The 24436-nt window shown below is 42.2% G+C and overlaps 1 protein-coding gene across 1 annotated transcript in view; it reads right to left on the reverse strand.

Moving 5' to 3' along the window:
* The window catches only part of RELL1 (RELT like 1), a 73897-nt gene that overhangs the window by 29215 nt on the left and 20246 nt on the right, over window positions 1-24436 (reverse strand). The window contains exons 2-3 of the mRNA XM_016951441.3: window positions 9461-9685; window positions 7549-7620 (exon numbers count right to left, since the gene is read on the reverse strand). Coding sequence (XP_016806930.2) covers window positions 7549-7620; window positions 9461-9685 — 297 coding nt within the window. The remainder of the gene's footprint in view (window positions 1-7548; window positions 7621-9460; window positions 9686-24436) is intronic.

Here is a 24436-nt window from a genome sequence, read left to right on the forward strand (position 1 = left end):
TATTTAATATTCAAATGACTTTTCTAGAGAAGGAATATTAATTCTAGCTCCAACTGCTGCTGTAAGTGTTAACAGTTAAGGGCTTACAATGTGGTGTTTCTCAGCCTGGCTTTCATTATTGCCCCACCCAAGAGCCTTGTTCAACTATTTTACCCTAATGACTCTCCCATTAATGTACAATATGGCAGACATATTATATATCCAGTTATGTACTATACACATATCTGTGCTTTACATATAAGAGAGTGAGTTTTTTTGGCTCCGATCCAATTTTTATCTTCTTAAGGGACACATTGCCCCATTGCAACCCTTGAGAACATATGGGTTTTTGCTTTTTTCTTTGAAGAAATATTAATACAACACTTAATCTTTTGCCAAAAGAAATACTTTACCCTTCACAACTATCTGTGGATATCCAAATGCATTTTCAAACGCAAATTTTGATCTAAATAAGACCTCCTGTCATTACAAAAACATTATGAAAACGGATCCATAGTAATTTCTCCTGCACAATAAAGAAGACAGTTCCCTCTGTAAAACACATTTAAGTATAATCCAGTAATGTCAGTTAATTTCCCTTTTGGCTAATAAATGAGGATTCAGAAAAATAATGTCGTTTCAGATCCTCTCTAGGTTTGGATATACAATCCCATATACAATTTTGTATTTTATTGTATACGAAATACAGTAGTCCTCAGTATCCATGCGGGGATGTTCCCCAGATCCGTGCAGACACCAAAATCCACAGATGCTCACGTTCCTGATATAAAACACATTTCCCCCTCCCCCATACACTTTAAGTCATCTTTAGGTTACTTATAATACCTAATACAATGGAAATCCTATGTAAATAGTTGTTATGCTGTTTTATATGGGAAATAATGACAAGAAAAAAGTCTGCAGATGTCCAGAAAGATGCAACCATCCATTTTTTTTTTCTAATTTTATTTTATCCTTGATTGGTTAAATCCATAGGTACAGATCTCATGGATATGGATGGCTGGTTATATAAAGTAATTTGCCACCCAAACTTACTCTGCCAACATTTACCATACTTCTAAACTATAAACATAAAAAAGAGGGAAAATAACACCAATAGGTATTAAAACAGGGACAGCACTAACAGCACACACAGGAGTGAGCTTTTTAAAATCAAACGTTTAAATCACTGCCTGAGAAAATCAATTACCTGTAAAATGATGACCACCTATAAAATGAAAGGTCAAATTACAAAATAATTCCAGGAAGATAAGATATATTAAAATCATTATTAAAGCTTGCTTTTTGTAGATGTGTGTTTCTCGGTTATTCATGAATTCCTGTAACTCATCTTTATCTCTCAGGAATAATTAGTAAACATCCCCTTGGTTTGCTGAGTGAGTCTCTAGGACTCACCCTGTGGCATGTGGGACACACACACACGCACCCACATGCATGCATGTACAGGTACATACCCACATGTACACACATGCATCCCTGTCTCCTCTGAGCTAACCTCCAGGGAGTCAACTTCAGTAATCTGTCTATTGGGAACATTTTTGGTTTCCAGTGACGAGAAGGCTTTCTAATATAACACCACCGTTAGGACTGAAACACATGCCTTAATTTGGTTGTGAAGTTACCATAAAAGAGCAATACTCTGAGTTCTGTTGAAGGTGTACCTCCTCCTTGCATATTACTCACAGCTACACTAAGCCTTAGGTGGTTTTCTCCACACTTGCCGGCATTTTGTCAACTACACTTCCTTTCCCCGTCTTCCCCAAAATGGGAGGAGCTAGGCACAGGGCAAGGAAACTCCCTCAAGAAAAGGGAATATGTTCCAATGGGTGACATTTTCCAGAAAAGACCTCTTTTTCTCCCTGAATCCCTGCTTGATAATATGCATGAAACAGCCAAAATCAGGCAAGAAAAATGTCTGCTGTCTCTCCCATCACTATTCTCTTCAAAGTTTTCCTCACACCTAAGGCAAATTTCCCAAGCAAAAACTAACATTGCCATCACCAAAATGTAAGGGCTGGCATGTGCCAGTCGCTGCCTGAAAGCTTTACAGATCTTACGTGTTGGACTTTTCTGATGACCTTAACAGTAGGTAGAATTATCACCCCCATTTTACAAGTATACAGACTAAGACCTAAAGATCGTAACTGACTGGCCGGAGTCACACAGCTAGAGAGTGACAGGCTTGGACACAAACCCTGGTCTGTCTGACTCCAGGGTGGGTGCTTTTAACCCTGACATCCTCCTTCCTACCCTTCAATGTCCAAGTCCCCACCCAAAGGGACAGAGGTTGAATAATGGTTCATGGTGTGTTGCATAATCAACAGAGAAAGTTTCAGAACCCACTCGGTACTCACAGTCATTTATAAAGGAATCTTTTCTGGCAAAATATAAATAAAGCCTGAAGGCAAAAACTTCACAAAGGCATCTCTTGCCTAGGGATCAGAAGTACTAATCACTAACCAGAAGCACTTGAGGACTATCTGTAGTACTCCCTGCAATTTTTACTAAGCAGCCAGTTCAAGGGCCTAGCAGAGGAACTCAGCTACAGACTCCCAGATACTTTCCAAACATCCATACAATGCAAGAAAACTCCAGCGACCACCCAGACACGATTCAGTTCGGCTCTATTTAGAAAGATGAATTAAAAGCTAGCACTGCCATACATCCAACCCTTTGGATTAGGAAAATAGTCAGAGTGCAGGTGTGGCATAATATGCAACAGATTTGGTCATTGTCCTGGGTTCCTGTCACAGAGTTCCTAAAGGCCTTGGAATTTCCTGATAGGAGTGTCTTTTGTTATTCATAATGAGCACCTTTTGATCACACCTGAGTTTACACTAATGCGGTGACTTGGGGTGGGGCCCCTAGACAGTCTCAGGGTGGGGCCAGTCGTCATTAAGACCAAGCGATTAGAGGGTTGGAACTTTCAGCCCTACCCAGGGACCTCAGGAAAGTCAGAGCAGGGGAGGACGGGGCAGGGTTCTGGGACTGGAAATTACACTCGACAAAAAAAACTCTTGAACAACAAGATTTGATAGCTTCCAGGTGGCCGAACAGGTGCAGGTGCCGGGAGGGTGGCGCACCCAGAGAGGGCAGGAAAGCTCTGCACCCCACCCCAATACTATGCATCTCTTCTATTTTGTTGTTCGTGAGTTGCATCCTCTATAACAAGCCAGTACATGTAATAAAGTGTTTCCCTGAGTCCTGTAACCCATTCTAGGAAAATATCGAACCAGAGGAGGGGATTGTGGATCCCTCCTCCCAGCCATTTAAGATTATAGGTCAGAAGTACCAGAGCCCTGGCTTCCAACTGGCATCCCAAGTAGGGGCAGTCTTTTGGGATCTGACGCTAACTCTAGGTAGACAGAGTCAGAACTGTATTAAATTGCAGGGTTCGGGGATTTGGAGAACTGCAAAGTATGGAAAAAACTCACATCTTTGTCAGAAGTGTTGTGTGAGGATGGAGACAACCAAACAAACAAAGTGTGTTTGCCCAGCAGGTCAGCTGATAATCTATCCTTCAAGAGATATTTATCTAAATTAAAATTGACTTCCAACATTAAAGACATAACGTGTTTAAACCATAAACAAGAATGTTACCATGAGTACAGTGCAAATATCACCCCATTTGCCAAACTTAAAATGCGAAGCAGAAACCATTCATATATCATGATTGCAAATGTTTACGGATGCATGAATCCAGGAAAAGAAAACCTAAACATACGTGGGAAAAGGGTAATAGAGAGATTGTGCTTAATTTTATTCCTTTTTTAACGTAAAGGAAAAGTTATGGTACACGTATCACTTTTAAAACTAGAAAGCGAAATTAATATTAATTCCAATTTATCAAAGACAGAAAATATCAACAGAGAAGTCCAAATTGGTACTAAGTTCAAAGTTATGTTAATCATTGAGACAAAAATATTTTTAAAAATGCATTTAGTCCACAAAATAGAGGATTTCAGTCTCAAAGCCAAACTCAAACATGCTAGGTTATAAACTGCTAAGAGATCAAGGCTGCATCTTATCACCAGGCTGTGGTTTTGGTGCAGGCTGGAAGCTGAAGAGGCCACAGCTGGAAAGGGGTGTGCAGCAACATTAGGTATTACTTGAGGGCCCAGGGAACCAAGGGCTGCGCAAAGGACTGGAGTCACCAGCTGTCCTCACAGGCCCCTGGAGAAACCGCAGGTACACAGATGAAGGCGTGGACAGGAGAAGAGGGGACCTGGGGTTGAGAATAAGATAGGAGGCAAAGAGAACTGGGGAGCAGAGGAGAGAGGAGAAAAATGGCACCTCAGGTATTGACTGCTCAGTGGTACCTACTGGTACTAAGCACAGTAAAAACACAAAGGCTACTTTCCAAAAGGAAAACAACATCATTTAAAAAGAAAAAGAAAAAAAAAAAAAAAACAGCCCTATTTGCCCATGAGTGTGGGAAGTGAGGAAATTATATAATACACCTCCTCCAAGGACCCCAAACACCCTCTCTGCTGTAATTAAGAGAAGTGCCTACCGCCAGCACCGTCCTGCCATACCTGCTTGTGTGGCTTTGAACAAGTGTCTTATCCTCTGGGTCGCTGTTTCCTAATCTACAAAATAGGGTGGTAACAGGGCCTACGTCATCTGGTACTTTTATTTTTATTTTTATTTATTTATTTATTTTTGAGACAGAGTCTCACTCTGTCGCCCAGGCTAGAGTGCAGTGACAGTGCAATCTTGGCTCACTGCAGCCTCTGCCTCCCGGGTTCAAGTGATTCTCCTGCCTCAGCCTCCCAAGTAGACTACAGACATGCACCACCACGCCCAGCTAATTTTTACATTTTTAGTAGAGACGGGGTTTCACCACGTTGGCCAGGCTGGTCTCGAACTCCTGACCTCAAGTGATCCTCCTACCTCAGCCTACCAAAGTGCTGGGATTACAGGCATGAGCCAGCACGCCCGGCCGGTACTTTGAAGAATTTATTGAGTTAATGCTTAAGGATTTCTACAAACTACCCCAGCTATATACTGTCCCTCTTTGAAAGGAATAAGTTTTCCATCCCTCTTTCATGCCACCTGGACAGAGGTACTACAGTAAGTGGCTAAAATAACAGACTATGGAACCAGAACACCTGAGTTCCAATCCCAGCTCCACCACTTTCCAGCGGTGCAACACTGGCAACTTAGTTAAGTACGGTGGGCTTCAGTTTATAACATGGGAAGAAAATGTCGAGATCACAGCATCCCTGGAAAGCCCACAGAACAGGCCCAGCACATAGCAAACCCTCATGAGTGCTATGACGTCGATACGTGAGAACTTCAGCCCCTGGCAAGGTTCTCACAGTTTACTTATTTCGACTGATTCAACTGCCAGTAACCCATTTCATGCATCATCACAAATTTGGCAACTGCTCCAGCTTTCAGAAGCCCGGGTCCCAAAGGCCTGCAAGCTCCCCACAGCCACGAAAGGCAGTCTGGAATGTGAAAGGCACAGAGGCAGTGAGGGGGTCATCCACGCCTTACGCTGCACACTTCCAGAATGGGTACATCTTCTAGGCCAAGGACATTGTCATGCATTGCTTGGGCAAATTCAAAAGCACTTTTTTTTCATGTAAAAGAAACATCCATGATTGAGTACTCAAGAACAGTATCACCAACTACTGTGCCCTGAAGGAAGATCTCTGGAAGACAGAGATCAAAATCCAAGTATTCTGGTCTTTTTTGTTATTTTAAACATCATCCGAGTAAGTTTGGTTGTCTGACTTTATAGACTGCAGAAATTGACAACTGCATATTAGAAGACAGGAGGGACAATATCGTGTGGTTAAAAAGGATGCCGAATTTGAAACCAGACAGACAGAGCTGGGCTGCTCACTAACCATGTGAATTTAACTACTTGGAACCTTCTTTCTTTATCTGTAAAATGGGTGTAACTGAACTAACTTTATAGGGATGTTTTGAAGATTAAATGAGATTACGTATGTAAAGCACCCAGATCTATGCCAAAAGCATAAAGCACATTCTAAAAACAGCAATGAAAATTATGCTCAACCATACGAAACTGCTGTTTCTCTAAGTCAAAAACCGTTGAAGAGTCAAACTGACAAACAGGCCGGGCAGGCAGGTGCTCTTGTGGAGTAGTGAGGATCTGGGAGTGTGGGGTGCCCAGGGCAGGGCCTGAGGGCAGAGGAGCAAGTATTTACTGATGAGTGTGGTGTATTTCAACCTTTAGACAAATGGCTCAGCTCTATCAGGCTGAGCTCTATCAGTCCACGAGCCCATGCTGGCTAAAGCACAGACAAAGCCCAGGGGAAACATTTTCTTTTAAATTGTAATGAGAATTCAAAGTGTGAGAATCCACAGCTATTGAGTAAGTGGGCAAGGAATCCCACACACCTCAAATATCACTGAGGGCATGGTGTGCTATGGAGGGAATAACCAGTGCTCAGAACAATGACCCTAAAGTTTCTTTACTCAAGATTAAATTAATCTTCCATTTAAGATGATAATTTAGAATACATTTCAGGGTGAAAAAATACTAAATTTCATAAAAGTTCAACTTTGTAAAAGTGTTAACACTGGAGAAAGGATGACATAGAATAGACAAACAGAAGCACAGCAGCAGCTGCCAGTGGACGGGGGAGGAGGGAATGGAGAGTGGCTGCCTAAAGTGTCCAGAGCTTCAGTTTGGGAAGATGTAAAGTTCTGGAACTAGACAGTGGAGATGCATGTACAACACTGTGAATGTGCTTAATCCCACTGAAGGGTGCACTTTAAAATGGTAACAGTACTAAATTTTATGTGTATTTTACCACAATTTTTTTAAGTGCATGAAAAAGGAACAGACAATATTTGAGTACTTACCATACTGAGCACTCTATGTGTGCTATGTCCCAACAACGCTGTGAAGTAAATATTATTATTATTATTGTTTCTTATTATTTCTTTCTTTGACAGAGTCTCGCTCTGTTACCCAGGCTGGAGTGCAGCGGTGTGATCACAGCTCACTGCAGCTTTGAAATCCTGAGCTCAAGTGATCCTCCCACGTCAGCCTCCCAAGTAGCTGGGAACATAGGAATGTGCCACCATGCCTGGCTATTTACTTTTTTTGAAGAGATGGGGTCTCACTATTTTGCCCAGGCTGGTCTTGAACTCCTGGCCTCAAGTAATCCTCCCACCTCAGCCTTCCAAAGTGCTGGGATTACAGATGTGAGCCACCGTGCCAGGCTGAGGTAAATATTATTATCCTCATTTTACAGGAAGAAACTACCTCATGAAACAAGGCAATGTAGTTTCCCCAAATTGCACACAACCAGTAAGCAGTGAGGCCAGGATTTGAACACCAGCTGACGGCACTCCAGGGCTGGGTCTCTGCAACGCTTAGACCAACTCGCGCTTAGAAAACTCACTCATGTGAAACTTGCGTAGCTGAATAATGCTGGAAGCTGAGGTGTTAGAAAGCTTAGGTGAAGTCAATAAGAGAGTCTATATAAATCTTGACTCTTCGAAGCAGGTTTTTAATAAAGGATAGGAATACTGAATTGTTTTGGAACACTAAAATGTTCACACCTTCATTTTTCATGATGTAGTGGACGATTTGCCCAACAGTGTCACTGTTTTCATTCACACTGTCGTTCAATTCTGAAAGAGAAAAGTTGAGGGGAGAACAGGTTACAATTGGTCACCAGCATCAAGTCAATCAATCTTAGAATCCAAGACCTCACTGAACAGTTTCCAGAAGCCTCAGGAGATCACCCATGGTGCTACAATTCTAGGCTTTCTCCCTCCAGCCCCAAACTTCCTAATGCATAACAAGCATAAAGAGAAAGTATCAAAGCTGTCCATCTATCTCTTCTGAAGTTCAAATACTCACTCACTTTCCAAGACAATAATTTGAAAATGCATTTGTACCAGTCCTCATTATTATTTCTGTCTCATCATTTTCTTAAAGCCTTATGAGAAATGGGAAGAAAGCTCATTAAAAAAGAAAAAGATTCTCCTTGGATTTTATTTTAATTGCAGATTTACTATATCAATTTACAATATTAATTTCCTTTTTAAATTAGATCATAATTCATCCATGTTCATCAGACTGCTGTATCCTCTGAAATACACTTCCAAATTACCTACATTCAGGGCTTGGTTATGTGTCCACAAACTCAGTTTACTTTGGGGACTCTGTACCAGGAGCATACATGACGGTCTTTGGGAAAAAAAGCAAACCACTCTGAAACCAATCTGCAAAATTTGTTTCAATAAGAACGAGGAAGGGTTGAAATGCTCCATCCTAGTTCACAGAGAATGCATCAAGGTGTGCAGTGTCCTACTCATTTACCTGGACAATGCCTTCTCCATCCAAAGGTCAGCTTTCCTCCACGTGAACATGCATGTTTGGTTAGACAGCTCAGAAGCTGGCTGCTAAGCCAACCTACAGAGCATCTGGGAAGGAGGAGAGGGGGAGGCTCCACTTTCTGTTGACAAACACTTGGCTTTGGTTTGCTCACAGGCTCATACATGACTCATCATGCAATCCTGTTCCTTCTCAGCCTCAAAGGTCAGTGGGGGTGGGAAAAACCAACAGTCCAGCAAGCTGGCAAGGAACAAGGAACCTCCCCTCAGCCAGCCCTGCTTTGCCTGAAGGGCGACCTACTCCAATGTCACCTTTCTGCAGAAACTGCCCTTAGCAGGGCTGAAAGGAATAGGGGGAGTCACCTACTACCTCTCAAGGCCCAAGTCAGGAAACATCCCTAAAGATGATGGGAAAGAAACATCAGTGGCGAAAACAGGATTTCATCTCCCAGGTTTTTCTAAACACTACCTTATGACTCCACATTAGGAGAAACAGATGAGACAGCCTGAAGTTAGTACTAAGGCACCAGTTCTTGTCATACTTTTTTCTGCACTGTGCACACGATCGTTTACTTAATAAACATAAATTCCAATCACAAATATTTAAGATAGAACTCCCCCAGCAAAAGTAACACCACAAACATGGGGAGACCTATTTTAATTTTTCCTTCACTCTTATTCGAATCTGATTCCATAATAATAGTAAGGATTAATATTTAATGAGTAGTCATATATTCCAAATACCAAATGCATCTTTCCTCTAAATTTCACAGAAACCCCAAAAGGTGAGGATTATTTTCCTCATTGAAATTAAATTAAAATGTCAAATGAATAAGATTAAATTAATTAAAAATACATTTAAGTGAAATTATACATGGCAGAGATTCAGAGCACACAATAACTTGTCTAAGGCCACAGGGCAAGAAAGGGTGCTCTATCTGGCAGGTATTCAGTAATGAAAGCAAGTTTTCAAACTAGGTGTGATTACTGCACAATCTGCACTTACACTACACTGCACCACCTGCCACTAAAATGGATCATTCTGCCTCAGAGAGATGGAAAGCATATATCACTGGTTTCATATTTAAAAACTGTCTCCTCACCCCCAATAAAAAGAACCCTGGTTATTTACCTATCTTTTCAACCTTTTCCTCTTCGATATCTTGCTCTGCTTCTGTTGTACAACGATAGCCTTTCTTCTTAAGCAGGTGGCAAATGAGGACGCCAAAGAGACCCATGATAAAGAACACAGGGACAAGCGCGTATGCAATATATTCTGGGTGTCCATTCCCAGTATCGTTGCTGGGTGATGGGGTCGTCTCTGTTCTGGAGTGCAATGTGCGGCTGCTCCCATTGTCTACAGGAAGAAACATGCATGCTGCATTAGATATCTGTCCAGGGCAAGAAAAACCTAATGACTCTCAGGTAATGTTCACAGTAAGTCAGGGTCTGCTCCCGAAACCAAAGGCCATGCAGACTGGTGGGTCCAGCTGCACAGGCATAAGATAGCCCAGGTTTGAGCTCAAACAGTCTGAGTTTAACTCTGCTACTCATGAACTGGGTCCCATGCTGGGTCATTTTTTAAAACATCCTTTGAAGACAGTTTCTTCTTCATTGTGGAATGAGTATACAGGGTTGTCGTGAAGTGTCCAGCACAGAGTAAACACATAAACATTACATGTAACATTACAAACACAGAATGAACACATAAACACTACATGTAACATTACAAATATTACATAAACACTACATTACATTATAGCACAGTTCTTAGTGATTAAGAGCATGGCATCAGAACACTCAAGTTCAATTCCCAGCTCCACCATTTAGAAGCTGTGTGACAATGGACAAGAACTTAACATCTTGATGCCTTGGTTTCTTATGAAATGGGCATACAAATACTACCTACTCACCCTTCTAGGATTGTTATAAAGATGAAATAAATTATTACATGTAAACTAGCAAGCAACATAGCAAATATTCACCCACATGCCAGGCACCATTCCAGGCACTTGTGATGCAGGTTCATCACACTGAGCAAAACAGGCGGAGATTTGTTGTCCTCATGCAGCTTACATTCTATGAGGATTTAGTAAATTAGCAGATCTAGAGTATGAAGAAGAGGGAAAAGTCAGGGATAGCATCAAGATCTTGGCCCGGGGTGCAAACATAAAAATGGAAGTGAGTGCACTTGTTTATTTGTTCACTAATCCCAATAAACATTGAATGCATGCCAGTTATGTGACAAGCACCACACTGGGTGGGAACTGGATAGAGTGATGAACAACGTAACGTAGCCCCTGCCATCTTGAGGCTCGTACACGATGGCATCAGAAACAGCCATTAAACAAGTATACACGGGCAGATCGTGCCAGATTGTGAGAAATGCTGTGGAAGGAAAACACGGGGCACTAGAAGAGAAAAGAACAGTGGGGATCTACTTTATGACTTCAAGAATAGGGAAGCTTTGAAGTGGGCATCTTTTGGAGAAAAGGGGAAGTTTTTGCCTTTAGACATGTCAAAGTATCACATGAATATATATATGAGAGGCAGTTTGATATCTTAGCCTGCAGGGGTGCCACAGGGACTCCAGAAAGCAGTGAGCCTGGAGCACACAATTATACAATGTGGCCAACTGAGATCGCAGGAAGAACATACTTTGGCAGGCTGAAGGGGGTGGGGGGAGGGGGTGAATCACTTGAGGTCAGGAGTTCAAGACCAGCCTGGGCAACATGGTGAAACCCCGCCTCCACTAAAAATACAAAAATTAGCTGGGCATTGTGGTACACAACTGTGGTCCCAGCTACTGGAGAGGCGGAGGTGAGAGGATCGCTTGAGCCTGGGAGGCAGAGGTTGCAGTGAGCCAAGAATTGCACCACTGTACTTCAGCCTGGGTGACAGAGCAAGACTGTCTCAAAAAAAAAATTTTTTTTAATTAAATTAAAAAGTATTAAAAAGTTAGCCTTATATATGTTCCTGTCACACAGTAAGCACTATAAATGTGTTAGCTACCACTATTAATATTTAGGCCGGGCACAGTGGCGCACGCCTATAATCCCAACACTTTGGGAGGCCAAGGCAGGCGGATCACTTGAGGCCAGGAGTTCAGGAAGAACATACCGTGTAGCAAAAGAATCAGCAGAGCACCATGCCATGGAAAAATGAGGAGAGAAGTACGAAATGAAGAGGGGAGTCAGGTAGATGAGGACCAAAGAAAACTGTGGGGTTTGACTGAAACAAAGCTTCAGTATTTGGAATATCCTGACTCTGAAGGGATAAAATAAGGTTTTCTACATCAAGGGAGATTCACACACACTGCTCAAGAAACCCAGAAATTGGAAAGCTAGAGACATTTAAATATAAGCTTTCTCAAGAGAATTTTGGTGAGAAAAGAATCCGTATTGTAATTGAGAGCGGCAGGAGGCAGTCAAATGCCCAGGCAGACAGGGTTGGGTCCCTGGTGAAACCCCACCTCCATGCTGAAGAAGTTTAAAGCTTGAAAGCCAAGCTACAAGTTAAATCCTCGGACCAGATGGAGGACTTGTCTTCCTGTTTGGTGTGCTTTCCTCACAAACCAATCAGCACGCACTCCCCATTCTGAGTCCATAAAAGGCCCCAGACCCAGCCACACAGGAGGAACTTCAAGTAGAACCATTCCCCCGAGCCCCACATTGCCTCTCTGCTGAAAGCCATTTTCATAGCTCAATAAAATTCTTCTCCGCCCTCCTCACCCTTCAATGTGTCATGTATCCTCATTCTTCTTGGGTGCACTACAAGAGCTTGGGAACTGCTGAAAGTGGGTACAAGCTATACCACAGGCGAGCTGAAGCACGCCAGCGTGGCCAAGCAGGGCGTCGAGGCTGGGGCAGAGCGTCGCCAGCCAGGAGGTCCCCAGTTTACAAAGTGACCGAGAAGAAAACTCCTGCATCATAATGATTATAATGGGGACAATATGCCTGGTATGAAATGAGCACGGTTCATCACAGCAGCAAACAAACAATATCAAACAGAAGCTTTATTTGCAAACCAGAGGCCATAGAACAAAGGCTACCTCTCTTTCGCATGGAAATATCCATTGTCTTTGAACATGAAAGGAAATAATTGGTTTCTTAGGTTTGTAAGAGGTTGCATTCATTACTTTATCAGACAACCTCCAGAATTTGAAATAGCCTGTGTTTTCTGAGTTCTCCCTGAAGAATCAATATAATAAATACATCCCTAAATATATGCAATATACCGTCTAAGTTAGGGTTTAACCTCATGCCTTATTTTCAGTAAAAGCCAGAAACATTTATTTAATCCCTTTTATGGTCCTAAAACAATGTTTTCTTTATTAATTCCTTTATATAACACATATTCCACGCAACAAGAATATGTGAAGTAGGCAGCATGCTGAGATCAAGGAGCTTTACTCAGAATCACTGTCTGTTTCAATCTGGGGGTGAAAATAAATTCTTTTTTGGGGGGACAATGGGAAAGAGGGATGAAAGAGGGGCTCAGAATTGGAGTCAAACACCTCCCTCTGAATCAGGTGATTGAGAAGGTGTCTTCATCGTGAATTTGACATGTGGCAACCCCTAACAAACACTAAATATCTACAGAGCTCTGTGACTTACAAACATGTGTCATTCACTTAATTTCATAATTATCGTGCCATGAAAAAACTGAAGATATGAATCTACATTAGTGAAGCATATAAATTACAAGGAGATGCAATATAGCACTCAGATTAAAAGCTCAGACCTGGCAGAAATAACAGACATGTTATTGGCCACATACTAGACATGTCACCTTAGGCGAGTAATTTTAACAGTTCTGTACTCTGTTTCCTCTCTGTTCAAAGGATCAAAATGAGTGTGACTAATCTGTGATAATTTTACAAGATGGCCCTGGGAAATAAAAATCTAATCTCAGACCCCAATTTACTATGCCAAAAGGAAAAAATTAAACTGAAAGCTGAGTCATTCAAGAAATTGTGTTTCCTTTTGTTCTTAGGCAGATAGCTACTGATAAGAGGTGAAGTATCTGCACAGGTAGCTACCCCATGCTCACCTTATCTTAGGTAAAGTGCTGACTGACTGACATAATTGACTATTACCCTGCCCGCTCCTTTTCCCTTGCAACAGGTAGATTCAGTAATGTGAACATCTGCTCCCTCTTTCCCCTTGTATTGAAACCTCAATATTCAATACAAGTATTGAATACTCAATACAAGTACTGAATACTCAATACAAGTATTGAGTATTGAAACCCTCAAAATCTTAGGAAAATGGCATGAACCACAGATTGTTCCTGTGGATTTGAGATCCTTTTCTCTGGACATGTCCTTAACCTTTGCAAAATAAACTTCTAAATTGACTGAGACCCATCTCAGATACTTTTTGGTTTCCAGCTTCAAAATTATTTGATACTGCTTCTACTGAGAGGTGAGGTCTGTATCTCGTCCCCTTACATTTACACTCTACTCTCCCTGACCCACAGAATGTGTTGGGAATGATGCATTATCACTTTCCAGCCTCAGGCAATAAGAAACTGACAACTTCCACTTCCTGTTTCTTGGGGCACTTGCTCTTGGAACCCAGCCACCATGCTGTGAGGAAGCCTAAGCTTCCCTGTGGAGAGAAAACAGCAGGCATCAACTTATCAGCCAGTAATAGCCATAATAAAAGTAGATCCTATAGTCCCAACTGATGCTCCATGGGGCATCAGAGCTGTCTCTGATGAACCCTGCCCAAATTGTATAACAAATCCTTAAACAAAAGAAATGATTGTTGTTTTCACCCACTAAGCTTTGGGGTTATTTGTCATACAGCAATAGTAACTGGAAGCCTGCTGCATGGTGTCACTGTGAAGATTAAACAATATTAATATATAAAGCATTCAGAAGAGTGTCTACAAAAAGGTGGGCACTGTATTTTAGTCATAATCATAAAAGACCTGCATTATTCAGTAAGATAGCCACTAGCCACATGTAGCTATTTAAATTCAAATTTAAGCCAAATGAATTTAAATAAAATTAAAAATTCAGTTCCTCAGTTGCATTAGCCACATCTCAAGTGCCCAGTGGCCATGTGTGGCTAACTGCTACCATACTGGATGGCCCAGATAATGAACATTTCCACCATCCCAGAAACTTTTTTTGGACAGCCCTGTTGTGCATTATAAAGAATAGCTAACAAGAAAGATGCAGAGTGGAGAATATATTGTGATCTACCTTAACAATTCAATGAAAAATAGCTTTTAAATAACAAAGTAACTGTTCATACATAATGTCTAAAACATTTATAAACTTCAGTAGGTTTAGCTTTCCTTCAATTTACACTAATAATTTGCTGAGAAACACTGTATCCCTTCTTCTCCTTCACCCCTAGCTGAATCATGTCTGAATCACGAACAAATTACTTAGTCCAAATAGCAAAGGTTGTTGCATTATTTATAAAAGTCAAAAAATAGCAACACCTGCATATTTGCAATGAGATAATAAGAACATATCTAAATCATGGTTTCATTTGATGAAATAATATGCACTATTTAAAGATCTATGAAATTTTTTGTGAAGATACGGGAAAACACTATGATCCAATATTGAATTTCAAAAGCTGGATTCAAAACCTTACATGCAATATGATCCAACTGGTTTTTTTAAAAAATAAAAACGCATGAAGGTGTAAAGCCAAAACCAAAATGCTAAGTGATTCTCGGTACTAAAATAATGAAATAAATTTAATTTTATCTTTATACTTTTCTATAACTTTCTAAAATTAGTATGTGGTACTTTTGTACCAAGATGGTAGACACTTTAAAAAGTATGTAGAGCAGAGGCTGTCAGTCATTTGAGAGTCACAAACCCCTTTGTGAGGTCTGATGGATGCTAGGATTCCTATTTCAAAATTTTGCCTCCTGGTTCTGTGACTTCTTGAACCCAAATTAATATAAGGGCAAGTGATGTAATAAAAATGACATCCAAGTTTCTGCTTGAGCAACATAGTGGACATTGGACCCATTCATTGTGATGGGAAATATATATATATAAAAAAAGCAAGTTTGCTTGGTGTTATGGTTTGAATTTTGTCACCCCCTCCTAAATTTATATGTTGAGCTCCTAACCCCCAATACCTCAGAATGTATTTGGAGATAGGATCTTTATACAGGTCATCTAGTTAAAATGAAGTCATCAGGGTGGACCCTAGTCCCATATGATTGGTGTCCTTCTGAAAAGGGGAAATGTGGAGAAAGACAGAGGGAAAACACCGTGTGAAGAAAAAGGCAGAGATCTGGATGATGCTTCTTCTACAAGCTAAGGGACACCAAAGATTGCCAGCAAATCACCAGAACCCAGGAGAGAGGCATGAAATAGATTCTCTCATAGCCCTCAGAAGGAGGCAACTTTGCTGACACATTCCTCTTGGACTTCTCTGTTGCTGAAGCCACCCTGTCTGTGGTACTTTGTGAGGCAGCTCTAGCAAACGAATTCACTTGGCATCTTGAGGACAACGTCACAGTTCAGTTTTGAACACGCAGAAATAGAGGTAAGCAGGTGACATCCAGATGGAAATAGGCATTGAGCAACTGGATCTGCTCCACTCAGAAGCTGAGGAAGAACAGCCAGAGCTCCAGTCTAGGACAGAAAGGAATGAGTTTCCAGAAGAGGTAAGTGGTCAGCTGGGTCAGATGCTGTAAGAGAGCACAACTAAAATACGAAGGAAATGCAAAATGGTGCCGCTGCTATGCTGGATAGTATTAAGCCTTCTCAAAAGGTTAAAAATAGAACTACCATGTGATCTAGAAATCCCACTTCTGGGTACATATCCAAAAAAAGAATTGAAATCAGGATCTTGAGGAGATACCTGCACTCCCATGTTGTCTGCAGCATTAGTTACAACAGCCAAGATGTGGAAGCCACCAAAATTCCCATCGATAGACAAAGGGATAAAGAAATTGTGGCATATGAAAATGGAATATTATTCAGCTTTATAAAGAAGAAAATCCTGCCAAATGTGACAACATGGGTAAACCCTGAGGACATTCGGCTAAATGAAATAAGCCAGACACCAAAGGACAAATACTATACAATTCTGTTTTAGGTATTTTAGATACCATAGTATCTAAAATAGTCAAACTCATAGAAACCAGAGAGTAGAATGGTGTTTGCCAGGGGCTGGGCAGGCAGGGGAATAGGGATAGTTGATGATCAACAGGTACAAAATATAAATTTTCAGTTACACGAGATTAATAAGTTCTAGAGATCTGACAATACTGTATTGTGCACTTAAAAATTTGTTCACAGAGTAGACCTCATGTTAAGTGTTTTTACCATAATTTTTAAAAAGAGAGAGAAAGAAAGAAACAAACAACCTGCTATAGTTTGAATATGATCTGTCCCCTACAAAACACACGTTGAAATTTGGTACCCAATGTAACAGTGTTGAGCTGTAGTGGGACCTTTAAGAAGTGCTTGGGTCTTGGGGACTCCACGCTCATAAAGGAGTTAACGTTGTTCTCACAGAAGTGAGTTAGTTCTCATGGGAGGGGGTTAGTTATTGGGAGTTTGGATTGTTATAAAAGCGAGTTCAGCTTCCTCGGCACTTTCTTGCTTCCTCTCTCACCATGTGATTTCTTCCATTTTGTCACTGATGTCATGAAGCAGCAACAGGCCCTTACCAGATATGGCTATCCAATCTTGGACTTCCCATCCTCCAGAACTGTGAGCAAAATAAACCTCTATTCTTTATAAATTACCCAGTCTTGGGTATTCTGTTATAGCAACAGAAAACAAATGAAGACACAACCCAAGAGAAATCTTTAGAAAGAGGCTTGAGAAGAACTCAGATAAATCAGGCCACATAGAAATTCCTAAGAACACATGGGAAACCTTCAGTTTCTAATTTAGGAGCAGCTTGGGATTTTTTAACCTTTCCCTTCTTGGATTTTGCTCCCTGTTTCTCTGTAGTTTCCTGAAGTAAACGTTCTTTAAAAATTCTAAAGATAAAGTAAAACAAAAAAGGAAATAAACAGGCAAAAATAAAATAGAAAGAAAAACAATCCACAGAAGCTCTTTGGTGGCCTTGCTGGAGCCGTTTTCCAATGAAATGGATGGCAAGATGCAAGCTGGATTCTCTGGGTTCAGGAACAGAGACACTGAGCTCATTGTGCTCCTTCCAGAAGCTCCTTCTGAGCAAGCAAGGAGGGTAGGGTAGTTCACCCTTAGGGTGAAGGGAAGAAATTTTTGTTTGGGGTTTATTTTTTAAGTGGATGAAACCAAACTATTTATATGTAGAAGGGAAGGAAGAAAAGGGAGAGACAGAGCGGGAGTATGAAGCAATGGCCTTGAGATGATTTCCATATGAAGGAGGGGAGTTAAATATCTGAATAGAAAAGGATACAGTTTTTCCTGAGGCCTTCCTTTATAGTGGGTGGAACAAAGTTGCGGGAACAGGTGCCTCTGTTGTCTTTTAACATAAAAAGCAAGGCCTGGTGTGGTGGCTTACGCCTGAAATCCCAGGATTTTGGGAGGGCAAGGCGAGATTACACATTTTGTGAAACCTCATCTCTACAAAAAAATCCCCAAAAAATAAGGTAGCTAGGAGTGCTTGTGCACACCTGTAGTCCCAGCTACTTGGGTGGCTGAGATGGGAGGATCAAATGAGGCCAGGAGGTGGAGGCTGCAGTGGGCCATGATTGTGCCACTCTACTGGGAGGGTGGGTCAGCCTGGGGGACACAGTGAGACCCTGTCACACACACACACACACACAAAACATAAAAAGCAATGGCAAACCAGTGTAAAATGCACCTGCAGTCCCAACTACTGGGGAAGCTTGGGTAGGAGGATTACTTGAGCCCAGGAGTTCAAAGCCAGCCTAAGGAACAGCCAGGGAGGAAGCAATGACATCTGTTGGTAACTAGGAGGGTGAGGACAGAAGAGGGGACTTCAGCAGACAGGAGGCTTAGCAGAGAGACTGAAGGGAGGTGTCAGTGAAAATAATGCACAATGGCATTCAGGACACAGCTGAGATGTGCACCCCAAATCTCTAACTGTATGAGACCACTCAGGGCGTGCCATGCAGGCTGGAAACCAAGCAGAATAACAAATCAGGATCAGAATGGAAAGCAGACAGAGCTAGAGTACGAAAGAGAACAGTTTAGGGTGAGATGGCTCCAGAATCGATGATATCTGATTCACACTAGTTTATTACAGCATTATCAATACTAACAACAGCCACCACCACAACTATGGAGCATGTATGAGCCAACACTAAGCTAAGCATTGAATCTTCACAGTAAACCTGTAAAATGGTTACCAGTGTTATCCTCACATTACAGATGGGGAAACAGAAGCATAGAGAGGTCAGGCAATATTCCCAACGTCAAGGTCACGTGGCTACCAAGTGGCAGTGCCTGGATTCAAACCAGGCAGTGTGGATCCTGCGTGCTCAAACACACTTTATCTCACTCTCAGTGTCTGCATACGTAAAACACGACTTGTGAGAGAGTGCTGTTCATCTACCAATGCCTAAAGTACATTTTCATTATTTTTCTTTCAACAATATTTCATCATTTAGCCACTTTTCTGTTAAAATGCTAAATGATGGCCTATTCTTTCCTATTTCACAACTTGGTTTAGAATAAAGCCTCCACAAACTTCAAAACCATGGATTCCAATTAGCACGGCAAGAAGTAGGATAAGTTTTGAAAATGCTCCCACCAGACTCCAAAGCAGTTTTACCAGATAAACAACAAAAAACTCTACTATTTGCCCTTATCACCAATCAATCTCCCTCCCAACTCCCAAATCACAGCTCGCCTTATGCAGGTCATAACCTGGGATCCCTACAGCCTTGCTGGCTCTTCAAAAACAAGCCCATCACTTCATTTTGAGAGTCTTTTGCACACAGCAAGAGCCACTGAAACAGGCAGAGCTTGGCTCTAGCTGGTAAGTGTGATTCTCTTCCACAGCACCACAAATAAAAAATGTCCAACACAAAGGCCAGTGTTTGTCAAAATTCTTTGGGTTTTTCCTGGGCCCAGTGAGCTTTGGTAAATTTGCTGTATTCTGAGGACCCACTAGGTATGTGTGTTTTGCCAAGATCCTGCTGAGATTACAAAAGAAAACGTGAGATGAAAAAGATCAAAGACAGCAGGGAACTGAGGAGGAGGCATGAAGCATGGCTGGAAGTCAACCTAAAAAGTCGAAAGCAATTTTCTAGCTTGTTTCCAAGTAATACTTGTATTTCCAACTGACCCCAATGGTCAGAGGAGCCGAGACAGAATGGCGGGGAAATGGCATTTCTCACACCCAGTGGGCATGGCTTGAGGGTTGCTAACATTTTTTGGTCTAGATTACCAAGATGGCTAAATGTCTAAATGTTCATTTCTCAAAAGGGGTTTTTCTTCATCCACCTTTGCCACCAGCTACCTCTGTGATATTCAACAAGTCACTTCACCTCCCTGGGCCTCAGTTTCCTCATCTGAAAAATTAGAAGCAGGAGCTGATGTCCTTCATGGTTCTCAGAATTCCACTATTCCCCAACCTTCTGCAGCCTCATTCACTCTGGGCTGACACTGCTGGAGATGAAGACACGAGCCCATCCTCCATGTCCACAAGGCCAAATCCAAACAGCTCTCAAATCCAACCACAGACTCCAGACAAGGCAGCCGTCCTAATCTCTCCCAAGCAGCTTTGTGCTGACCAAGATCAAGATCAAGAATGGCTCTGATAGCAATTCTTCCTCTCCTTACCAGGAAAGGGTGCGCATTCTCAGAAGCTAGGGTTTCCTGGCAAACTGAACCAACAAACTCTTGATGGGAAAGGAACTTGGCTGATAAGTGGATAACCCACATCAAGGTTAGCTGGAAAATAGTTTTTAAGCACACACACACACCCATTTTTATTTATATATTTATTTATTTATTTTTAAGCTAACATTCAAATCACAGTATCTGAGAAGGGTCTATTTTTTGGTCTAGATTACCAAGATGGCTAAATGTCTAAATGTTCATTTCTCTAAAGGGGTTTTTCTTCATCCACCATTGCCACCAGCTACCTGTGTGATACTGAACAAGTCACTTCACCTCCCTGGGCCTCAGTTTCCTCATCTAAAAAATTACAAGCAGGAGCTAGTTCTTCATGATTCTCAAAATTCCACTATTCCCCAACCTTCTGCAGCCTCATCCACAATTCACTCTGGGCTGACACTGCTGGAGATGAAGACACAAGCCCATCTTCCATGTCCACAAGGCCAAATCCCAACAGCTCTCAAATCCAATTTTTTCATAACTCCTTTGACAGCAACATCAAATCTGACAAATTCATCTGGTAGCAAACCCTGCACTGACCTGATGTGTGGCTATTTACACACACTCTCCTAGTAAGGAGAGGAAGAATTGCTATCAGAGCCATTCTTAATCTTGATTTTGGTCAGCACAAAGCTCGGGGGAAGTCACATTATTTAGAGTTTAGACTACCAGTCCGAAGGGTTTCCGACTGTCACAATTCTAAGAGTAAGGAGATTGGTCAGGGTACTGCACTTGCTCAAGGTCACATGGTTAAAAACTGGTAAGAGGCCGGGCACGGTGGCTCACGCCTGTAATCCCAGCACTTTGGGAGGCCAAGGCGGGCAGATCACAAGGTCAGGAGATCAAGACCATCCTAGCTAACACGGTGAAACCCCGTCTCTACTAAAAATATAAAAAATTAGCCAGGCATGGTGGCGGGCTCCTGTAGTCCCAGCTACTTGGGAGGCTGAGGCAGGAGAACGGCATGAACCCAGGAGGCAGAGCTTGCAGTGAGCCGAGACTGTGCCACTGCACTCCAGCCTGGGTGACAGAGTGAGACTCTGTCTCAAAAAAAAACAAAAAACAAAAAACCACAAACAAACAAAAACTGGTAAGAACCTGGGACAAAAATCTTGTTTCAGGACAGAATCTGTAACTAGTCCACCTAGTTACACCTACTAGGTGTACTAGTCCACCTAGTAGCCTCTCAGTCCTACTTTGGTAGAGCTAGGACCTATTATCTAGTCAGTAGCTAACAGCTTACTACTAGTGCAAAACAGCCTCTTTTAAGTTAATTCTGTTTGTTTGTTTGTTTGTTTGTTTTTTGAGACAGAGTCACTCTGTCACCCAAGCCGGAGTGCAGTAGCACAATCTCAGCTCACTGCAACCTCTGCCTCCCAGGTTGAAGCAATTCTCCTGCCTCAGCCTCCAGACTATCTGGGATTATAGGCGCACGCTGCCACACCTGGCTAATTTTTTGTATTTTAGTAGAGACGGAGTTTCACCATGTTGCCCAGGCTGGTCTCGAATTCCTGAGCTCAGGCAATCCACCCACCTTGGCCTTTCAAAGTGCTAGGATTACAGGCGTGAGCCACCGCACCTAGCCAAGTTAATTCTTTAAATACAGTTTAAATCAATTGCCCACAATAATAAAAGAAGAGAAACCAAAGCAAATTCTACAAAATAAAATCATCCCCAAATTATTCCTATTTGGTTACAGAGATAACTAAAGTCACAGTCTCTAAGACCATCTACCCACAGTGGCAATCATAAAGACACAGCATTTGCCCAAGCTCAAGAATATGTTGTAGAGAGAACAAATGGGCTTAAACAGAATTGGAGAACACTGTAAGTCAGTATATAAATAAGTGCTGAACTCTGTAGTGAAACTTGAGGCAGCTACCAGCTTCCACTCAATTCCTAGACAAACAGCTGCTACAACCCCACCTTTCCCCGAAAAGGCAGCTGTGACTGGGCAGGGAGGGGACACCCAGATGGCACCCACCTGCCAAAGTCCACCCACCCATGAAACAAAACCCCACCCAACCCCAGCTGCATACAGTCCCTCAATTACCTTTATTTTGTTAAAATTCCTGAAATGCTACCATGAGTCATGAGCCCTGGAGTCTGATTCTGGGTTGCAAAGACCACTCTGGGAACAGATGGAAGCTCAGACAACTTCCCCAATAAAATGTGCAGACGTCAGCAATGCCTAGCTATAAATCCTTATTTTCAGATGCATTTGGCTAACAGATGCCTTGAAAAATTATCATTACTAATGATAATTATCATTTTTAATGGGAAAATGCATTTCAACTTACAATCTACTTACTCAAAAGTAGTATTTGGGGCATAACCTATCCTTAAGCTGGGGCTTTCTTCTTAAATACCACATAGATTAAGAAGGGAAGTAACAAAGATGATCCAGAAAGAAAAAGGACTTTATGCTGAGCCTCAACAGAATAACTGAATTTGGCTGGACAAAAAGGGAACAGGACACTCTTGACAGGCAGGAGGCTGGGGCACTCAGAGCATTCCTGAACCCCGGGTTGCTACCAGAACAAAGGACTGAAACTTGAGTGATGTCAATATAAAGAAACATCTTTAAAAAAAAAAAAAAAGATGAAATCTAAATATTACCATCCCTGGCTTCAATTTGAACTGAAGAGAGAAAAATAACTTTGCAGAGTCAGATAAAGTCCCTAGCCTACTCCACACTGTCTCGGGTTTACCATTTGAAGTTATTTCTTAAAGCCACAGAACTCCAACACAGATGACAGCTACAGCCACCCCCATCCCCCCATCTTCCCCCACCTCCCACCTCGCCCAAAGCTCCGTCTTGGGAGGAAATTAACTCTAGGATCCCGGTGTCTTGAGAGGCCAAGGACCTCAACTTCTGGACTCTTCCAGAGTATCTCAAACAATGGTTTGCATTCAGGATACAACAGAAGGCTCATCTGACCTGGCCTCACCCCAGACTGGAGCAAGGTCAGCTTGCCAGTTATTTGCTTTGGGATACAGGCCAGGAAGCCACCAACTGTGCCTCTAAGACAGAAGACTGAGGAGATTCCCACAGACCCTCGCTGATGGCTGCACACATCAGTGGGGTCCTCAGAGAGGGGCGTGAGGAAAAGCAATACCCGTGGGGCTCAAGGACTGGGAGGGTTCCCTGCTGACTCTCTCCCCATCTTCTTTTCCTGTTCTCCAGCCCCTCCCTCCCTCTTTCGCTGCCCCTCCTCCTTTTGCTATTTTTGGTGCTGTCCATTTGGGGACTTTTCCAAAGTCTTTATTTACTGATAGCACCGTCTGTCTCCTGGGAAGGGGCTGGGTGGCTGCACAACAGGAATGGAGAGAGCCTCTGACTAATGGCTCTTGCGAACCTTTAAAATTACACATTACGTCCACTCAAGAAAGAAATGGAATTCTGAAGAAGTCATTTGTTTGAAGTGACCTTAAAGCAACAGGGCTTCAGAAATCTAATATTTGCTTCAGATTATTTCTGAAAGGTGGTACGTCATAAAGAATGAGTTGCTACTTTGAAGTAATTGTCAATCGCAGCATTCACACGGGGTGTTAGTGGTGTCAGGCAGTGTTCTGGATGCTTCCTGGGCAATCTCATTCTTCCCTCGCAGCATCTGTAAGGAAGCATCTCTCATTACCCCCATTCGCAGATGAGGAAAATGAGGCACACGGGTTCAATAACAAGCCTCGGTGTGTAGGAGGACAGGATCCAACCCAGACAATGGAATCCCGGGGCCCACACTCTTAGCCATGTTGCTTAACAGTGTCTGTAAGTGGCAGTGGCCTTGGGTTTTATCTAGTGACACATGCCTTTAGGTGGCTTTGTTAAACTGTCACCAATGAACCACACAGCTGGGCTGCATACAGGTCAACATTCACCCACCCAAGGCCCTTAAACACTAAGAAGCTGCCTCTCTCCAACGACCCTATGATATATGATTAACACTGGAACTTGCACATATCTTCTTCTGGTGTAAAAATCATCTTCATAAAAAAAAGACTGAAGTCAGCTGTAGGTGAATGAAATTTGTAGTGGCTTCATTTTTTAAAAATCTTGATAGCACAAAATTTCCCAATATTAATTTTAACTGCAAAAAACAAAAGATCGACTGGGCGCAGTGGCTCATGCCTATAATCCCAGCACTTTGGGAGGCTGAGGCAGGTGGATCACAAGGTCAAGAGATCAAGACCATCCTGGCCAACATGGTGAAACCCCGTCTCTACTAAAAATACAAAAATTAGCTGGGCATGGTGGCACGTGCCTGTAGTCACAGCTACTTGGGAGGCTGGGGCAGGAGAATTGCTTGAACCCGG

The sequence above is a fragment of the Pan troglodytes genome, chromosome 3 (assembly GCF_028858775.2).
Source record: "Pan troglodytes isolate AG18354 chromosome 3, NHGRI_mPanTro3-v2.0_pri, whole genome shotgun sequence".
NCBI lineage: Eukaryota > Metazoa > Chordata > Mammalia > Primates > Hominidae > Pan > Pan troglodytes.